The sequence below is a fragment of the Peromyscus maniculatus genome, chromosome 6 (genome assembly GCF_049852395.1).
Source record: "Peromyscus maniculatus bairdii isolate BWxNUB_F1_BW_parent chromosome 6, HU_Pman_BW_mat_3.1, whole genome shotgun sequence".
Taxonomy (NCBI): Eukaryota; Metazoa; Chordata; class Mammalia; order Rodentia; family Cricetidae; genus Peromyscus; species Peromyscus maniculatus.
Genome location: NC_134857.1, coordinates 72,924,559 through 72,942,252, shown reverse-complemented (window position 1 = coordinate 72,942,252; position 17,694 = coordinate 72,924,559). Strand labels below are relative to the sequence as shown.

Below are 17,694 nucleotides of genomic sequence, written 5' to 3'. Positions count from 1 at the left end.
GTATCTATTCAATATAACAATTTCAATCTTAAATAATTCAAAAGACAATTGACAATAAAAGAGATACAAACTGGAAAAGAAGAATAAAGAATCTTTGTTTGTAGAAGATAATATATTAAACATAAGTTAGATAAACAATTCAACAAGGAATTTCCTATAGCTAATAAACACTTTAAGCATTTTAGCTTGACAAAAATCTAAGGGAGTGAAAACTCTGGTTAGGATTATTGTATGAGAGAAGAACCTATTTTCAGCAATAAAATAATAAAAAAAAGTTCAGTAATCCTTCTATGTCCAAATGAGAGACAGACTAGGAAAGTAACCAGAGAAATACACCTTTCACGATAGCCTCAAACAATATAAAATATCTTGGGGGTAACTCTAACAAAGAAAGTGAAATACTTGTATTATAAAAAACTTTAAGTTCGAGGAAAAAATTGAAGAAGATGTCAGAAAATGGAAAGATCTCCCATGCTCGTGGGTCAATGACATTAACGTATAAAAATGGCCTTTCTACAAAAAGCAACCTTCAGATTCAAAGCAATCTGCTTCAAAATTTCAACACAATTTGTTCCATATCTTTTAAAGACTAGTCCCAGCTTCATATGGAAATACAAGAAGAATTAGAGAGCTCAAACATACCTGAACAATTAAAGGACTGCTCTAGGTCTCACCATTCCTAATTTAAAATTGTCCTTCAAAGATATGGTAATCAAAGAGCATGTTATTGGCATGAATTGAATGGAAGACTCAGACATAAATCTACATACAGGGTCCATGCCATTCTAAGAGGTCTGTGCTGCCACCCAGGACCATGATGACCTCTGTGCCCTGACTGCTGCTGAGAACTATATCTGGTCCATGGCCCTAATGAAGCCAGGGTCTTTGCCTAAACTTGACTCTTTGGACAGCTGAGCAACACTAAGTAAACTGATAGGTAGTCTTGGGTTTTGTCATGGACCTGGTCAGCTATACTCTCAAATACTATTTCTGTTTGTCTTTGGCTATTGGTGAGAAAGTTCATCCAATTTCCTACATCACCATAATACCTCTGGAACCCTATCAACTATTCAAAAACCCTTAGCTTTGCATTTTGGGGATTATAAAACCCCCACATCTCCTATCTTCCTGGCTATCCTCTCAAACCATGGTGTTGGGAGAAAACATATTATAGCAGAAAATAAAGCTTATTTAATTTGACACAAAATATTTGTGTTGGTGGTCTTTACACTCCTTCAGTCAGAATATCACTACCCATCTTGCCTCTATAAGGGAGTTGTAATATATATGTGTCTGTACCTTTTGTCATCTGCCTGGGTTAGATTGTTGGAGTCTCCCAGTGTTGTTATTCATTGGAAAATGGGGTACCATGAGGAGCCCTAAAGGATTTCCTGCCTGACAGGCATAATCTTTCTTAAATCCATTGTAGAGAAGCAATCCAATTTCCTAATGGTTATCTTGGTCAATCACCCCTCCTAACACTGTTATTTCATTCTTAGCCTGTTGGATTAAGGACATCAAAACCTCAAAGTGGCTTGGGAGAAGTCTGAGCTTCCAGTTCAATGAAATGTTTGTTGTGGCTCCAGTCAGGAGTTCTTCCCTTACCTTGGTCAGAAGCTATACTGTGTAAATAACATGGTGGTTGACAAGGTATTCTGTTAGTCCATGTGTGGTAGTTATGATAAGTTCATTACATGCTTGAAAGGCAAATCCATAACTAGAATAGGTATCAACTATTGTAAGGACAAAATAGTCATCCTATCACTAAGCTGTTGGCTGGTCGGCCTGGAGAATGGTGACATCTCTGGGGCTCTGTGTTGGTCTCTGATGTTGGCAGATCTGACATTCAGCAGCAACTGTAACCAGGTCACTCTTGATAAATGGATATCCATGTTGTTAAATACATGAACAACCCCTATCTCAGCTACCATGGCTACTTTGATCATGGGCCCATGGGGCAATAACAAGGATGACTTGGGGAAGAGTTTGACTGTCCGACTAATGGGTCATCCTATCTACTTGATTATTGACCTCCTCCTCTGCCGAAGGCATCTTTCATGGACATTTACTGTGGACAAAAGTATCTTCACATTCTTTGCTCCTTTGCAGATCTGTCCAAATACTTCTTCCTTAAATGTCTTTCCAAGTTTTCATTATTTTTCCCCTTTGTTTTTATTTTTAATTATGTCATACAATACATCCTGAATAGTCTCCCCTCCCTCCACTCCATGTAGATGTACTACTCCTCTGATTCCCTTGAGAAAAGCACAGGCCTCCTGGGGATATCAAATGAATACAGCATAAGAAGATGGAGTAAGAGTAGGCACAAACCCTCATGTCAAGGCTCAAGGAGCCAACCCAGAAGGAAGAAAAGGTACCCAAGATCAGACAAAACAGTCAGAGACTCCCCAATCTGCCTTTGTTAGGAGCTGCACAAAAGCCCTGAGCTAAACAACCACAGTATATATACAGAGGACTTGGTTCAGACCCATGCAGGCTCTGTGATTGCTTCTTCAGTCTCTGTGAAGCCCCATGAGCTGTGTTTAGTTGAATCTGTGTGATCTGTTGGCTGAGGTTTGATCCCTCCTATCATCCTGCCTTCCTGTCTTCCTTGAGGTTCCCTGACCTCTGCCTAATGTTTGGCTGTGGATCTCAGTATCTGCTCCCATCAGCTGCGAAAGAATGCCTACTGTTGACTGTAGCAGGAATCTTAAAAGGTCTTATTAGTAAAATCAAACCTGGAAGCCAGGTATTGGGTTAATACTGGAAGATCAGAGAGACAGACCAGCCACAGCTACCTCACCTTGCCAATCCCTCAGCTGATCCTATTTCCTCAGACTGGAAGCCTCTGAATCCTCATCCAGAATGAATCTCAGCTGAACTGTTACTAAAAGCCTAAAATCTTAACCAGCCAAATGCTTCTAGTTTCTGGTCTTCACGCCTTACATATCTTTCTGCTTTCTGCCATCACTGCCTGGGATTAAAGGCTCACCTTCTGGGATTAAAGGCGTGAGTCACCATGCCTGGCTGTTTCCAATGTGGCCTTGAATTCCCAGAGATCCAGTGGGATTTCTGTCTCTGGAATGCTAGGATTAAAGGTTTGAGTGCCACCCTTTTCTAGCCTTTGTATCTAGTGGCTATACTTTCTCTGAACCCAGATAAGTTTATTAGGGTGCACAATACTTTGAGGAACACAATACCACCAAAGTTGACGATTGGGCTAGGTTCCAATCTATGAATATACAAAATTTCATTAGGTTTCTTTAATTGATGTGTGTGTGTGTGTGTGTGTGTGTGTGTGTGTGAAGACACTGAACAAACTTCCACAGCTGAGCAGAGCTGGATGGACTAAAATGGCTTTCTTTAAACAGAAACACTACTGGAATCCACAAGCTGATTTTAAAATTTTTAGTCATTTTGTATTTTGGGGGGTTAGGTACAGTCTACAGAGATGTTTGTGCCCATAGAGACAAGAGGAGAACTGTACAAGGATCATCTACAAGAGCAACAATTGCTTTTGCCAACTGATTCATCTTTCTATTCCCACACAGTGAGTTTGGAGAAAAATGTCTTCATTCTCTTCCCCTTCTCTTGTAATCAAATATTCAGGTTTGTTTTTTTCCTTTCTGAGTCCTTGACCATATGTTCTGCTCAGTCCAATCCAGACAAGTTTCTCCAAAGAAACCCTGTTGTAATGTGCTTGGGGCCAGCAATTAAATATGAATTCCAGTTTACAACTCATTAGACAAAAATCAAACCAGTACAGCAACAGGGAAAAGGCTGAGTAGATTGTACCAGAGTCCAGACCTTCCCCTCCCACACCCTTCCATTCAACTCATTTACACCTGTATTAAAGCCTCATCCACCATCTGTCTTTCCCCAGATTCACTGTAAATGCTACATAGGTCCCATAGTCTACCCAGGTGTAATTGATAACTACACTGGCTGCTGCTTCTGGAAGAAACATGTAGGTCACAGCAGACCAGGTACTAGGGTCGATTTAGGCTTTTAAGTGGGCTGCCGGGAAGGGGGGTGAGCAGAAGCCAGTGAATGGTATGCTTCAGTTACCAACTGGGGACATGTCTCCACTATTGTCTTCCAGCCTGAGGTCTCAGAGACCTCAAAAGCATGTGCTGTAATGAAATCCAGTGCCTCAGTTTTCAGATGCCTTGCTCTATGGAGGTGAGCCAGGAAGAGAGTGTGGGCAGCATTCTCCACATTGAGGTCCCTGAAGAGGGCATCCTCACACATGACCTTCAAACGCTCCAGGCCATACTTGTCAGCAGCTGCCATTACAGCAGCTGCCATGCTGTCCATGTCTGGTGCTTTTCCGGTGTAAATGAAGTCCATCATTGTCTTGAAGACTTTTGGCTCCAGGTCATGGATCTCAATGCGATTCTTTCTGCTCTCCTCCATGTCATGTTGAAACATGGCTCTGAAAACTGGAGAGCGAGCTGCTAAGATGGCCTTGTGAGCCTGAAATTCCTGGCCAGCTACCACCAGGCAGCAGTCTGTGAACTGGGAATTCTCCCACAGCTCTCCTAGCTCATCTGCCAATGTGCATCTGGGAACCTGAATTCTTGGCTTTCTGCTCTGGTCAGAGATGGGCATAGAGTCGTCAACCATACTCACCTTGCAGAGGAGGGTGAGCTTGTCATCTGGGAGAAGCCATGGTGCAAAGGACAGGAGGAAGTTTCGAAGGATGAACTTTTTATATCCCAGTTCAACACCTGGCTCGAACCTAGAGACAATAGGTTTGCTCTCTCCGTGGGTTGTCTCTCCTTCCGTGCTTAACATCAAGAACTGGAACTTTGCCCAAACAGGACTCTTTTGACAGCTGAGCAACACTAGGTAAACTGACAGGTAATCTGCACTTTCTTCATCCACTCCCTTTGGGTGTACTCTCAAACACCATTTGTCATTGGCTCCTATTGAGAAAGTTGGGCTTCGAATGCTTTCCTGAATTTCCTCCAGAATAAAACGGAAGTTGCTGATGGTCCACCTGTAGTAAAAATTCTGGACGTTGATTTGGGTGTGGTCACATCTCTGGGCTGTCTGGTCTCCTGACATTTCTGGAGGTAGTTTGAACGTTAAATTGGATCCAAAATGAAGAGCTAGCAATTGTTTTCTCTTGACTCTGTGTGATACAATAAGTGACCTGGTTTAGATTTTCAGTTTCTATTTTTCATTTGTTCCATCTTCTATGATGGTGGAAACTTGGGTCTGAAATATTCTATCCACATTTCAATACTAGTTTCAGAGAAGACAGTGTAGGCTACTAGGGACTCTTACATCACTCTATTTTTTTCTAGATTGAATCTTAGGTCAATAGGCACCCAGTTTTCATAACTATAGACAACTTGAAAATTTGGAACATTTTATACACTCATATCAAAGATGTTATACTAGGGTTCTGCAGAGTAACAGAACATATATAATTAATCTTTCTGTGTATGAACAAAGGGGATTCATTAGAATGACTTAGGGCTGTAGTTCTGCTATTCCCACATTGGCTAGCTGTGAAGAGAAAATCCAAGAATCCAGTACTTACTCAGTCCAGGAGGTTGGACGTGTCCCTGGGTCTTCAGTATATGTTGGAATTCTGAAGAAAAATTCTCTAATGCCAGGGAAGGGATGGAATGGCTACAAGGTGAGGGCAAGCAGGCAAAGAGCAAGGGCTTCCTCCTTCCATGTCCTTTTATATGCTTCTAACAGAGGGTGTGGCCCAATTTAGGGTGTGTCTTCTAGTCTCCAGATCTGGATTAAAGGTGTGTGTCTTCCGGCCCTGACATCCGGATTATATGTTTGTTTCTTTTTACTTTCATACTCTGTATTTGAAGTGTATCTACCTACTTCAACTTAAGCAAAACATTTCTCACCGTTTTGCCCTCCATATTAGGATTTTAGTTAATTCCATGTCTAGTTAGGTTGAGAATCAAGAATAACCACCAAAAGTGTATTTTGCTTTCTGTGGTTCGTCTTTTGTAAAATAAGGGTTTGTGTCCATTCCACAGAGCTGTTATCTACTCTTCTAGGGGTTTTACACTGATTCCTACCACTAACATGATCCAGGAGAGGTGTTTTCCTTACCCTGTCAGGGGACTCAGGGTTCACAACATGGAGGTCAGGGGGTAAGAATTCATATACAGTGGGTAAGAAGCAGAGCCAGGCAGGAACCCTGAAAGTGACAGTCTTTTTTCCTGACTTTTATTCATCCAGACTGACAGCCCCAGGATGGCACCACCAACTTTTGATAGTGGTCACTCCCTCCCCCTCAGATAATCCTCTTTAGAAACACTCTTCCAGATCCAGTTAAGGGTGTGCTAGGAGAAGATCCTAAGTGCTTCTCAATTCCATCATGCTTACTGCCAAGTTTCAGCTTCTTAATACCTCATAATTTTCATCCTTCACTGGTGAGTTCTGTCCTCTTTAAACTTTCAACTTCCATGCTTACTTTGCTAGGACTTCAAAGAGAGATAGGATAACAGTGTGTGGTATGCAAAATGAAAAAAAAAACTTTAAATAAGTAAGCAAACCATTTTTAAAGAGTGAGACCCCATTCTGGTTTCCAAATAGTGCAGAAAATATTCAACAGTTACCAAAGAAGGTGTTTTGAGACTGTTCCCCTTAGAATGTGATGTCTTAAATGCTCTCCACATCTGTCATCTCTCTCCAGTTCATCAGGTCTGGAGAGATTCACTAAGCCTTGAAGACATGAAGATACCTCAGTGATTCAATCAACTCAGCAATTCCCAGCCTAGCTCTCCTAAAGTCTGACTTCAGTGCTTTTCATCCCTCAATACAGAACACATCAATCAACTGGATTTGATGCCTAAATTGTTGTTTCGTCTTAGGAACCTTTGGCAAGTGACTATCTAGTAACATCAGTGACTATTCTCCATGTGGATTTGGGGTCAGAGTGGCAGATACTGCTTCCCTCAAACTCTCTGGTCCTGGGCTTTTTTTTCTGATGGGGAGATTTTTAGTGATTATGCTATTTTACTAGGATTTATTGGTTTGTTTAGAACACATGTCTGACCTTGATTTTATTTTGTTAAGTGGGACCTATTGTTTCTGACTTTGTTTATGTTGGTGCCCTTAGATGGATCCGGAAGACTGTTTCTAAGCAGTGTTGTACCCCAAGGGTTTAGGGTCTTGAGTGAGCGTCCCAAGAACCCAGACTCCAGTCCAGTTGATGCAACAGCACGAGGTTTTTATTGAAGCAACTGTACAGACAGGCAAACTCTACTCCTAAGAGCAAGAGCCACATCTTACTGCAGCCACATGGGGGTTTTTAAAGGAAAACACACAAAAGCCATAAGATTACAATTCCCATACAATTTCATTTCACAGGATCATAGTCTGATCACAGAGTGGGTACAGTCAGGTCCCCATGTACATTCTTCTGGAAACCTCAAGGGGGTTATCAGGGCAGGAGTGGAGTTTACATAAAGGTCACAGTGGTCTTTCCTGGAACACTTGCAACTATCCCAGTCACAGTTGAGCACATCTCTTAACAGAAATCTTTTTACATTGTTACATTGTTACAGGTTGAATAATGGCTGAGTCAGGTGGCCCTTGAAACTAGTTTTCTTTTTAGTTCCTTATTTTCTGGGGCTTGGGGGTGTAAGCCTGAAGGGTTAGGGTCTTTCAGAAGGATTATCTAAGAGGCAGGGGAAAGACCACCACTAAAGTTTGTTGGAGTCATCCTGGGACTCTGGGTCTGGATGGAATAAAAGGAGGAAAGAATAGAGTCACCCTCAGGAGTTCCTGGCTCTGATTCCACCTCACCATGTATGAGGTTTTCACCAGCCATCCATGTTGTGAAAACTAAGACCACTGACAAGTTAAGAAAAACACCCCTTCCCTGATGGTGTTTATAGCAGCAGTCATTGTAACAACATACAAGAGTAAATAATAGCTATGCAAATGTTGACATGATCCCTTACTGATGGAAGACAAACCACAAGAAATAACACACCCTTGTGATCTTGGTTCTCAACTTCACTATATCTGGAATTAACAAAACACCAAAATTGAGAGCACACCTGTGAGAAATTATTGCTTACGTTGAAGTAGATAGATCCATGTTAAACAAGGACTTTTGAGGAAGGAAGACACATACCTTTAATCCAGACCTAGAGGCTTGGGGATACAACTTTAATTGGTGCTACTTCATTTTTTTAATAACTACATATTATTCACCACTTATATATTCTCCTTCATGATGATGTCTCTGCTAAATTGTTTTAAAAAATTATACTAGACCTTTGTTTTGCTTTCTCTTACATTTAATTTTTGTGTGTTTGGGTTTTTGAGTTTAAGCCACTTAAGAAGGACAGCCTCAACTCAAATGAACTGTTTCCCAGGGCTCCCCTTAAACTCCCTAAGTATTCCAGGCTGCCACTGCAGATGGCCATTGCCTCCTGAATATAATTAAAAAGGACATCACTATTTCCAGCCTCCGAATCTGTTCTTTGAGGAGGAGGTCATATTAAAGGATGTGGACCTCAAACATCCAGGATTCCTACTTCCTCTGTTTCCCAATGCAAGCCTAAGCCAAAGAAGGAAGATTAAATTATACATTTATTACATATATGGAGGAAATATTGTTAATTTGACCTATTTCTAGACATTTTTCACAATGACCTTCCTACATATAAGCAGTCCTCCTAAGCCAGTCCCAAGAGTATCTTGAGCTGTAAGGGTTAACCACACACACAATGAAAAGTAACTTTCAGCCTGATTTGGGTTCTTTCCCTTTCTGTTTTTGAAAGAGAGTGTCCTTCCACAGTCTTGACTGTCTTTGAACTCATTGTATACACCAAGCTGGCTGAAAAACATAGAGCTCTACCTCCCTCTGCCTTTGAGGCCTGGTATCAAATGTCTGAATTCTTAAATACTTAGCGAGACAACAGTAAAATGATTGGCAAGGGCAGGAATAAGACATACTGAAAAAATATTCTTTTCTTTCTTTCTTTTTTTGGTTTTTTGAGACAGGGTTTCCCTGTGTAGCTTTGTGCCTTTCCTGGAACTCACTTTGTAGACCAGGCCAGACTCTAACTCACAGAGATACGCCTGCCTCTACCTCCTGAGTGCTGGGATGAAAGGCCTGCACTACCTCTGCCTGGCCAAAAATTACTCTTAAATTAGTGGAATGTGGGTGGTAGGCCTTATGTTCTCTAGCACTCAGAGCCTGAGGGAATGTATTCAAGAGTCCTCTGGCCTGCGCTGTATACTGAGTTTCACCACAGCATGAAGAAATGAAAGAAAACAACAGGGAGACATTAAGACATTTCTCTCCACCTTTGAATTTTGCTTGATTTTTCTCTTGCCCCCTGCCCAAAGCAGAAAGAGATTTTTCTCATGGCCTCTGTGTCTCCATATATGTATATATATTTACTTCATTGATTAGTTTTTATTTTAAGACTGTCTTGCTGCAGAGCCAGGCTAGCCTTGAACCTACATTCCTTTCACCTCATCCTCACAGGTAAGAAGATTATGCTTGAGCACCACCCATCCTGACTCTTGACCCCTTTAAGGAATGCTCTGGAGAATAAATAAATCGAAATATTCTATGAGTCTCTGACATCCTCCACTTGATCTCTAGGCAGCATTCTTCTCTCTGTGGTATTGCACATATGCATGCTCTCATCTGTGGGTAGCTGCATCTGTATGTTTTGCAGGAGATAAAGTCAGGAATGTCCAACATGTTAGGCAAGTTCCCTACTTCTGAACTATATTTTCACACTTTACCCTCCTTGGGCCTTCCCTTCATTTCTTCCTTTCTTAAGGCTCATCACTGTCCCAAAGAGAACTGGTTCTAGCAAGGACATAGAACACTTGGCACTGTAATTCTGAGATGGATGTTACTCATTCTTTGTTGTATGGGGACATGGGGCTTCACATCTCTAATCTCAGCACTCACAGAGTGTAAGATTTGGGGACCAATCTGCTCTACATTAGGAATTCTAGATAGGCACAACTACCTAGTGAGATCATATCACAAATTAATAAAATTAATAGTAATGATGATGATGATGCTTTAAGTATACTAATAAAAATAATAATAATGATCTGTAGTTATATACATCTCGTTTGGCGTTGAAAATTATAAATTTATAGACTCAAGTTCCAGTTGCTTTTGGAATACTATCTTACAAGGACTCCAACATACACTATGGCTAGTTAAGGAAGGGAATGGCTCAGTTGCCCTTAGGCTACTGGCTATGGGTGAGATAGGACCTCTGTTGGTCATTTCTGTGTCAAACACACAGATTGCAAGCCCAGTGCCACATTGAGATCTTTGGTAGCAGTTAATTCTGTAGCTCATGCACGATTGAGCCTGTATGATAATGAGTATTCAGAGATGGGTAATGCTTGGGAGGCACTCACCAACCTGAGACAGAGCACCTGTGTGGACTGGGCAGGCGTCTCCATGACGGGTAAGGTGACCTGTTGACGTCTCACACAACCCAAATCAGAAGCTCATTTTTTATTAAAAGAGGGACCTGTAGGTCCCTGGCCCCCATTTATGTAACTGTTGCCTTGCTTGTGGACCTTGACCTTGATATCCTCCCTGTGCTAATTCCCTGCCAGTTTCCACCCTCCTGAATGCTTAAGGAAAGTTCTTTGTCTGTGTATCCTGAATAATGGGCATTAACAGCTTAGATACAAGATTATAAAACATCAGTAGCAAACTTATACCCTCCGGGGTTCTCCCTTGTGCTGTAAGCCTGTATTTAAGACCTCCTCCCTCCTTCAATAAATGACATTCAGCATTTAAAATTAATACATATATATATATATATATATATATATATATTTATAATTGTGAATACTGCGAATGTAATCTATGAATACCACAAATGTGATTAATATCATGAGCATAATTAATGAATATCATGAGTGTAATTAAAAAATAAAATAATAATAACAATCATAATAATAATAATAAAGTCTTGATGTTCTTTATTAATGTTAAAGACAAGCTTTCTATACCATTTGCTAAAAACTAACAGTGTGGTTAAGGTAATTAAATAGAAATTCATGAACTAGGCATGATGTGGTATTCTAGGGCTTTGACCACAGTAGTCTGAAGGCAAAGGCTGACTCAACTCTATGTGTCTGAAGCTAATTTGGTCCATAGAGCATCTTATAGGAGAGCCAGACATGCAGAGTGAAAAGCCATTAAAAAAGAAAGAACAAGGAACATAAGAAGGAAATCATGACTATCTACCTGTTTGTGGGAGCCTACAGAGGTTTCCTAGTGAGATCCGTGCTTGCTTTACCTAGCAGGACTGCATAAGAGGATGACTGGACCATGGGCCTAGATGCCAGGTGTTTGGGAGGGTCTATACTTGGTTGTATCTAGCAAGGGGGAGGTCTTTTTCTCCTCTCCTTGGCATTGTTATAAAAAGCCCTTTTGAATAAAGTTCTGGGCCATTAGGCATTGACCAGGTCCTCCTGAAGCTATCTTGTAATTCTGTCTTCCTTCTTCTCGGCTAGGCCTATCATTCTAAGTTCTGCATTCCTCTCTCCTCCTCATAGGAACCCTGTAAAAGGTGGGGGCTGGTCCCCCACACCGCTTTAATTCCTCCTAAAATATTTCAGACTGCCAAAGCTTTAGAGAACAGCTTCAGAGCTGTTCCATCATCTTGGAACCCAATCTAAAGAGAAAGCTGGACTCAAAAATGAAGAGATCTATCTAACTCAGCCTCCTGAGGGCTGAGATTAAATGCTTGGCTTTTTTAATTCAATTTTTATTGATTCTTTGTGGGTTTCATGTCATACATCCAGAGTCATCCATCTCCCTGTCCCTTCATATCCACCCTGCACCCTTACAACCTCTCCCACTAAACAAATCAAATTTCAAAAGAGAAACAAAAAAATCAAAACAAAAACAACCAAACTAACTACCACACAAAAATAAAGTCCCAGGGTGGAAGTTGTAGTGTGACATAGTGAGTCCCACAGTGTACCCTTTAGTCCATCTTTACTTTACTTTATATCTTTACTTGTAAGTGTTCATTGCAATGAGTCAGTGTTCTGGTCTGAGGTCTCTGGCTTCTTCTATACTGCTACATGGGTCCTCACTGGGACTCCTCTTGGATAACCTTCCTTGTTGCCTTGTGTCATAGAGATCTTTTGTGTCACAGAGATCCTGTAGCTTTGGGTCTGTAGGTCCAGCCACTTCACATGCTCCAGCAGTTCATACATGAGGTGAATGTTGGATGGGCCACCTCACAGTCCTGGTTCAGGGCTTGGGTGGTAGCTAGGTTGGTCAGCCTTCCAGCTTTCCCTCATGGACACCAACAAGGTGAGTTCTCTAGCATTGCTGTTGCTAGCTCACCCACTGCAGCAGGCAGCAAGGAGTACAGTCACCTCTCCTGTCCTCTCACCCTCAGGCTGTCTCACCTGCACCACCACTCCACCAAGGTCAGATCTACTTTGTCGTCCTTATGAGGTATCAGAACTGGTGTCCTGGTAGGGTGTCAGAACTAGTGGGACTGGGAAGAAAGAATGCTCAGGATCCATGATGTGAAATTTCCAAATAATCAGTAAAAATATTTTGAAAAAATCAGGGGAGAATTTGTATGGAATCCATAGGAGATTTTAGCTGGGTGGGTGGGTGGGTGGGGAAGAAAGCTGCAGCTGGTGTTCTGTTGCAATTCTAGGGATGAGACTGGGGGATTGGATTTGGAGGGAAGGAGGAAGTTCTTCAGTTGGCTTACCTATTTCTTTGTCTTGTTCTGCTGGTGTGTTCTTAGTGAATGCCTGCTGGTGTTGGAGGCTGGGATGATGGGTTGAGTTGGGGGAAGGAAGATTGGGGAAGAAGATCTTTGTGAACCAGTGGGGATAGGGTCTGACAGGAAAGAGACCACAGCAGATTTTCTACTACAGAGGAGAGGATGACACCAGAAAATTGAAAGTAGAGGAGCAAAAGTAGAGGTGTGGATCTGCATTCAGCCTACTTGTTTCCCTAGAAAGAGTGGGTTAGCAAGGGTGCCTTGCTGAGTTGGGAGCTGGGACAAAGCAATGAGTCGGGGATGGAGAGGTTAGAAGAGGAAGATGTATGGGATCTGCACACAGGGGTGCAGAGAAGGTTTCAGGGTGCTCTGCTGCAGAGCTTGGGATGAGACTGGGGGGTTGGATGTGAAAGAACAGAGAAAGCAGAGAAGACCTGAAGGCAGCCTACCTCGTTTTCTGGCACACATGCCCTAGAGTTGTGGTTTGTAAACTGTGTGTCCCAGTGGAATCCATGATCTTGGGCCAGGGTTACACCTCTCTGAGAATTTAGTATCTTGGTCAGAAGCTACAATGTATGGAATACCATGATAGTTGACAAGGCATTCTGTTTGTCCCTGTGTGGTAGTTTTGGTAAAATCATTACAGGCAGGAAATGCAAATGTGTAACTAGAATAAGTATCTACTCCAGGAAGGACAAAGTGGTGTCCATTCCACAGAGGAAGTAGCCCAATGTAGTCATCGTTTCATGACTTTGTTGGCTGGTCAGCCTGGAGAATGGTGACATATCTGGGGCTCTGTGTTGGTCTCTGTTATTGGCAGATGTGGCATTCAGCAGCTGGTGTCCAGCAACTATAACTAGGTCACTCTTGATGAGTGGATATCCATGTTGTGATTCCATTCATAACCCCTATCTCAGCTACCACAGGTACTTTGATCATGGGCCCATTGTGTAATAATGAGGATAGCTTGTTACAGAGTCTGACTGTACATTAATTGGTTCATCCTATCTACTTGATTATTAAACTCCTCAGATGAAGGCAATTTTTATGAGCGTTAACAGGGGACAAAAGAACTTCACATTAGTTGCTCCTTTGCAGATCTGTGTAAATACTACTTCCTGAAATGTATTTCCATATTTCTAGTTTTCTTTTTGGATTTTTTTTTCTTCTCTCATAGAGTCCCATCTGACCACAGTCTCCCCTACCTCCACTCCACATACATGTACTCCTCTGCTTCCCTTCAGAAAAGCACAGGTCTCCTGGGGATATCAAATGAACATAAGATAACAAAATGTATTAAGAGTAGGCACAAACCCTCATATCAAGGCTGGAGGAGCCAACTCAGAAGGAGCCAATATGGGACAAACAGTTCAGAGACTCCCCAGACTCCTGCCATTAGGATTTCCACAAACCCCCTGAGTTGAACAAGCACATTAAATACACAGAGGACTTAGTATAGACCCATACAGGCTTTGTGATGGCCTCTTAGGTTTCTATGAGCCCCTATAAACCCTGTTTAGTTGACTCTGTGAGCTCTGTACCGCTTGTGTCTTTGATGCCTCGAACAACCCAGCCTTTCCCTCTTCCTTGAGGTTCACTGAGTTCTGCTCATTGTTTGGCTATGAATCTCAGTATCTGTTCCCAACAGCTATTGGAGAAATCCCACCTGATGTCCATTGGACTACACACGAATCTCTGAGTGAAACAGAATTCATTAGGTATTGTCTCATGGATTGTGTGTGTGAGAGAGTGTATGGGTGTGTGTGTGTGTGTGTCAGTGAAGACACAGCACCAACTTTTACAGCTGAGCTGGATGGACTAAAATGGCCGTTTTCAAACAGAAACACCACTGGAATCCATAAGCTGATTTTAGAATTTTTATTCATTGGATATTTTATTTGGGTAATTTATTTATTAGAGATAGATGTGCCCATGGAGACAAGAGGAGAACTGAAGAAAAGGACCTGTGCAAGATCAACAATTGCTTCTGCCAAGTGAGTCATCTCCCCTGTCCCAAACACTGAGTTTGGAGAAAAACTTTCTTCATTATCTTTGCATCACTTGTAATCAAACATTCATATTTGTTTTCTCCTTTCTGAGTCCTTGATCATATCTTCTGCTCTGTCCAATCCAGAGAGTTTTTGCCAAAGAAATCCTGTTGTAATGTGCTTGGTGCCATCAGTTAAAATGAATTTCAGATTCTAACTCCTTTGACAAAAATCAACCCAGTATAACAACAGGGGAGAGGCTATATAGATTGTACCAGAGTCCAAGGCTCCCTGTACCTCAACCTGACATTGACTCTTTTATATCTGTTTAAAGGCTCAGCCACCATGCTGTTATTCCATAGATCCACTGGAAATTTTCCACAAATCCCATAGTCTACCCACGTATCATTGGTAACACCATGACTGCTGATTCTGGGAGACAAGTGTAGGACAAGGTTTGCCAGGCCCTAGGATCGCTTCAAGCACTTAATAGGGTGCTCCAGGAAAGGGCAGTGAGCAGGCCTGGAACCATAAGCTTCAACCACTAAGTGGGACATGAGCCCAACATTGTCTTCCAGTCTGAGGTCTCAGAGACCTCAGAAGCATGAGCTGTAATGAAATCCAGTGTCTGGGTTTTCAGCTGCTCTGAGCTGTGGTGGTCAGCCAGGAAGAGAGTGTGGGCAGCATTCTCCACAGAAAGGTCCCTGAAGAGGGCATCCTTACATATGACTTTCTAACACTCCAGGCCATACTTGTCAGCAGCTGCCAGCACAGAATCTGCCATGCTGTCCAGGTCTGGTGCTGTTCCTGTGTAAATGAAGTCCATCATTACCTTGAAGACTTGTGGCTCCAGGTCAGGGATCTCAATGCGATTCTTTCTGTTCTCCTCCATGTCATGTTGAAACATGGCTCTGAAAACTGGAGAGTGAGCTGCTAAGATGGCCTTGTGAGCCCAGAATTCCTGGCCAGTTACCACTAGGCAGCAGTCTGTCAACTGGGAATTCTTCCATAGCTCTCCTAGCTCCTCTGCCAATGTGCATCTGGGGACCAGAATTCCTGGCTTCTTGTTCTGGTCAGAGAGACTCAAAGAGACCTGGGCCATGCTCACCTTGCAGACAAGGATGATCTGATTATCTGGGAGAAGCCAAAATGCATGGGACAAGAGAAAATCTTGAAGAATAAACTTTTTGAAATCCCAGTCTTGGCCTGGTGCTAACCTAAAGGCTCTTGGGCTCTTCTTGACTTGTGTTTTCTCTTCTTCTGCACCTATGATCCAGAACTGGAACTCTGCTCAAATATGACTCTTTAGAGAGCTGAGAAACACTAGGTAAACTGACAGGTAATCTGCACTTTCTTCATCTACTCAGTTCGGGTGTACTCTCAAACACCATTTGTCATTGGCTCCTATTGAGAAAGTTGGGCTTCTAATGCTTTGCTGCATTTCCTCAGCAACAAAAGGGAAGTTGCTGATGGTCCACCTGTAGGAGAATTCCTGAATGATGATTCGTGTGTGGTCCCATCTCTGGGCTATCTCATCTGCCATTTCTGCCGCAGGTAGTTTGAAGGTTCAACTGGATTGAAAATGAAGAACTAGCAATTGTTTTCTCTTCACCCTGTGAGACACAATAACAGACAGGATTTTGATTTTAGTTTTTGTTTCTCATCTGTTTCCTCTTCTACGAGTTTGGAAACTTGGGTCTCTGATATTTTTCTATGCAGATTTCAATGCTAATTTCGAGAACATAGTCTAGGCTACTTGATACTCTTACATTACTCCATTATTTTCTAGATTGAATCTTAGGTCAATAGGTAACTTGTTTTGACAATTATACACAGCTTTTAGATAGTTTTGATCACTCATTCTATTAATTCATATCAAAAATGTACTAGGGTTCTCTAGAGGAACAGAATATATACAAAGAATCTCTCTCTATCTATCTATCTATCTATCTATATATATATATATATATATATATATATATATATATATATATATATATAGTCAAAGGGGATTTATTAGAATGACTATGGGCTGCAGTCCTGCTATGCCCACATTACCTGTGAAGGGAAAGACCAAGATTCCAGTACTTACTCTGTCCAAGGACTTTGGATGTGTCTGCTGGTCTTCAGTATATGCTGGTGTTCCAAAATTTCTCTATTTCCAGGGTAGGGATTGACTTGCTGCAAGGTGAGGGAAAACTGGGAAATAGCAAGAGCTTCCTGCTTCCATGTTCTTTTATATGCTTCTAACAGAAGGTGTGGCCTAATTTAGGGTGTGTCTTCCAGCTTCAAGATCTGGATTAAAGATGTGTTTGTCTTCAGGACTTGAGATCTGGATTAAATGTTTGTGTCATTTGACCTCCAAAGTCTATCCTTTAAATGGATCTACCTACATCAAATGAAGCAAAACCCTTCTCTCTGTTGTGGCCTCCATTGTAGGGTTTTAGTTAATTCCATGTCTTAAGTTGGGAACCCACAAAAACCAGCACAAGTGTATTTTGCTTATTGTAGATTCATGTTAAATAAAACAGGGATGATGTATATTGCTACACAGCAGTTATTTCCTCTTCTCAGGGTTTTGCACTAAATCCTTCCACTATCATGATCAGGGGAGAGGTGCTTTCTTACTCTGTCAGGGGTCTCAGTGTTCACAAAATGGAGGTCAGGGTGGAAGAATTCATATGTGGTGGTCAAGTAGCAGAGCCAGGCAGCAACTCTGAAAGTGGCAGTCTTCTTTCATCCAGACTCACATTCCATGGGATGACTCCACACACTTTCATTGGTGATCTTGTCCCTCTCCCTCAGATAATCTTCCTTGGAAAAACTGTTCTTGAGCCACTAAGGGTGTGCTATGAGAAGATCCTAAGTTCTCAGTTCCATGAAACAGACTGCCATGATTCAGATTCTCAATACCTCATAATTTTCATCCTCCACTGGTGAGTTCTGTCCTCTTTAAA

At 41.9% G+C, this 17,694-nt stretch overlaps 1 protein-coding gene across 1 annotated transcript; it reads right to left on the bottom strand.

Annotated features, from left to right (window-relative positions):
- Positions 1-4,008: 4,008 nt before the first annotated feature.
- Positions 4,009-5,070, bottom strand: LOC102918865 (speckle-type POZ protein-like). The gene has a single exon (XM_042270036.2). It carries the CDS (start codon positions 5,068-5,070, stop codon positions 4,009-4,011), a length of 1,062 nt encoding a protein of 353 aa, XP_042125970.2.
- Between the last annotated feature and the right edge of the window lie 12,624 nt (positions 5,071-17,694).

Bases quoted from the DNA above. Each gene is read 5' to 3' on its own strand.
- LOC102918865 (XM_042270036.2), bottom strand. From the start codon at position 5,070: ATGTCAGGAGACCAGACAGCCCAGAGATGTGACCACACCCAAATCAAC.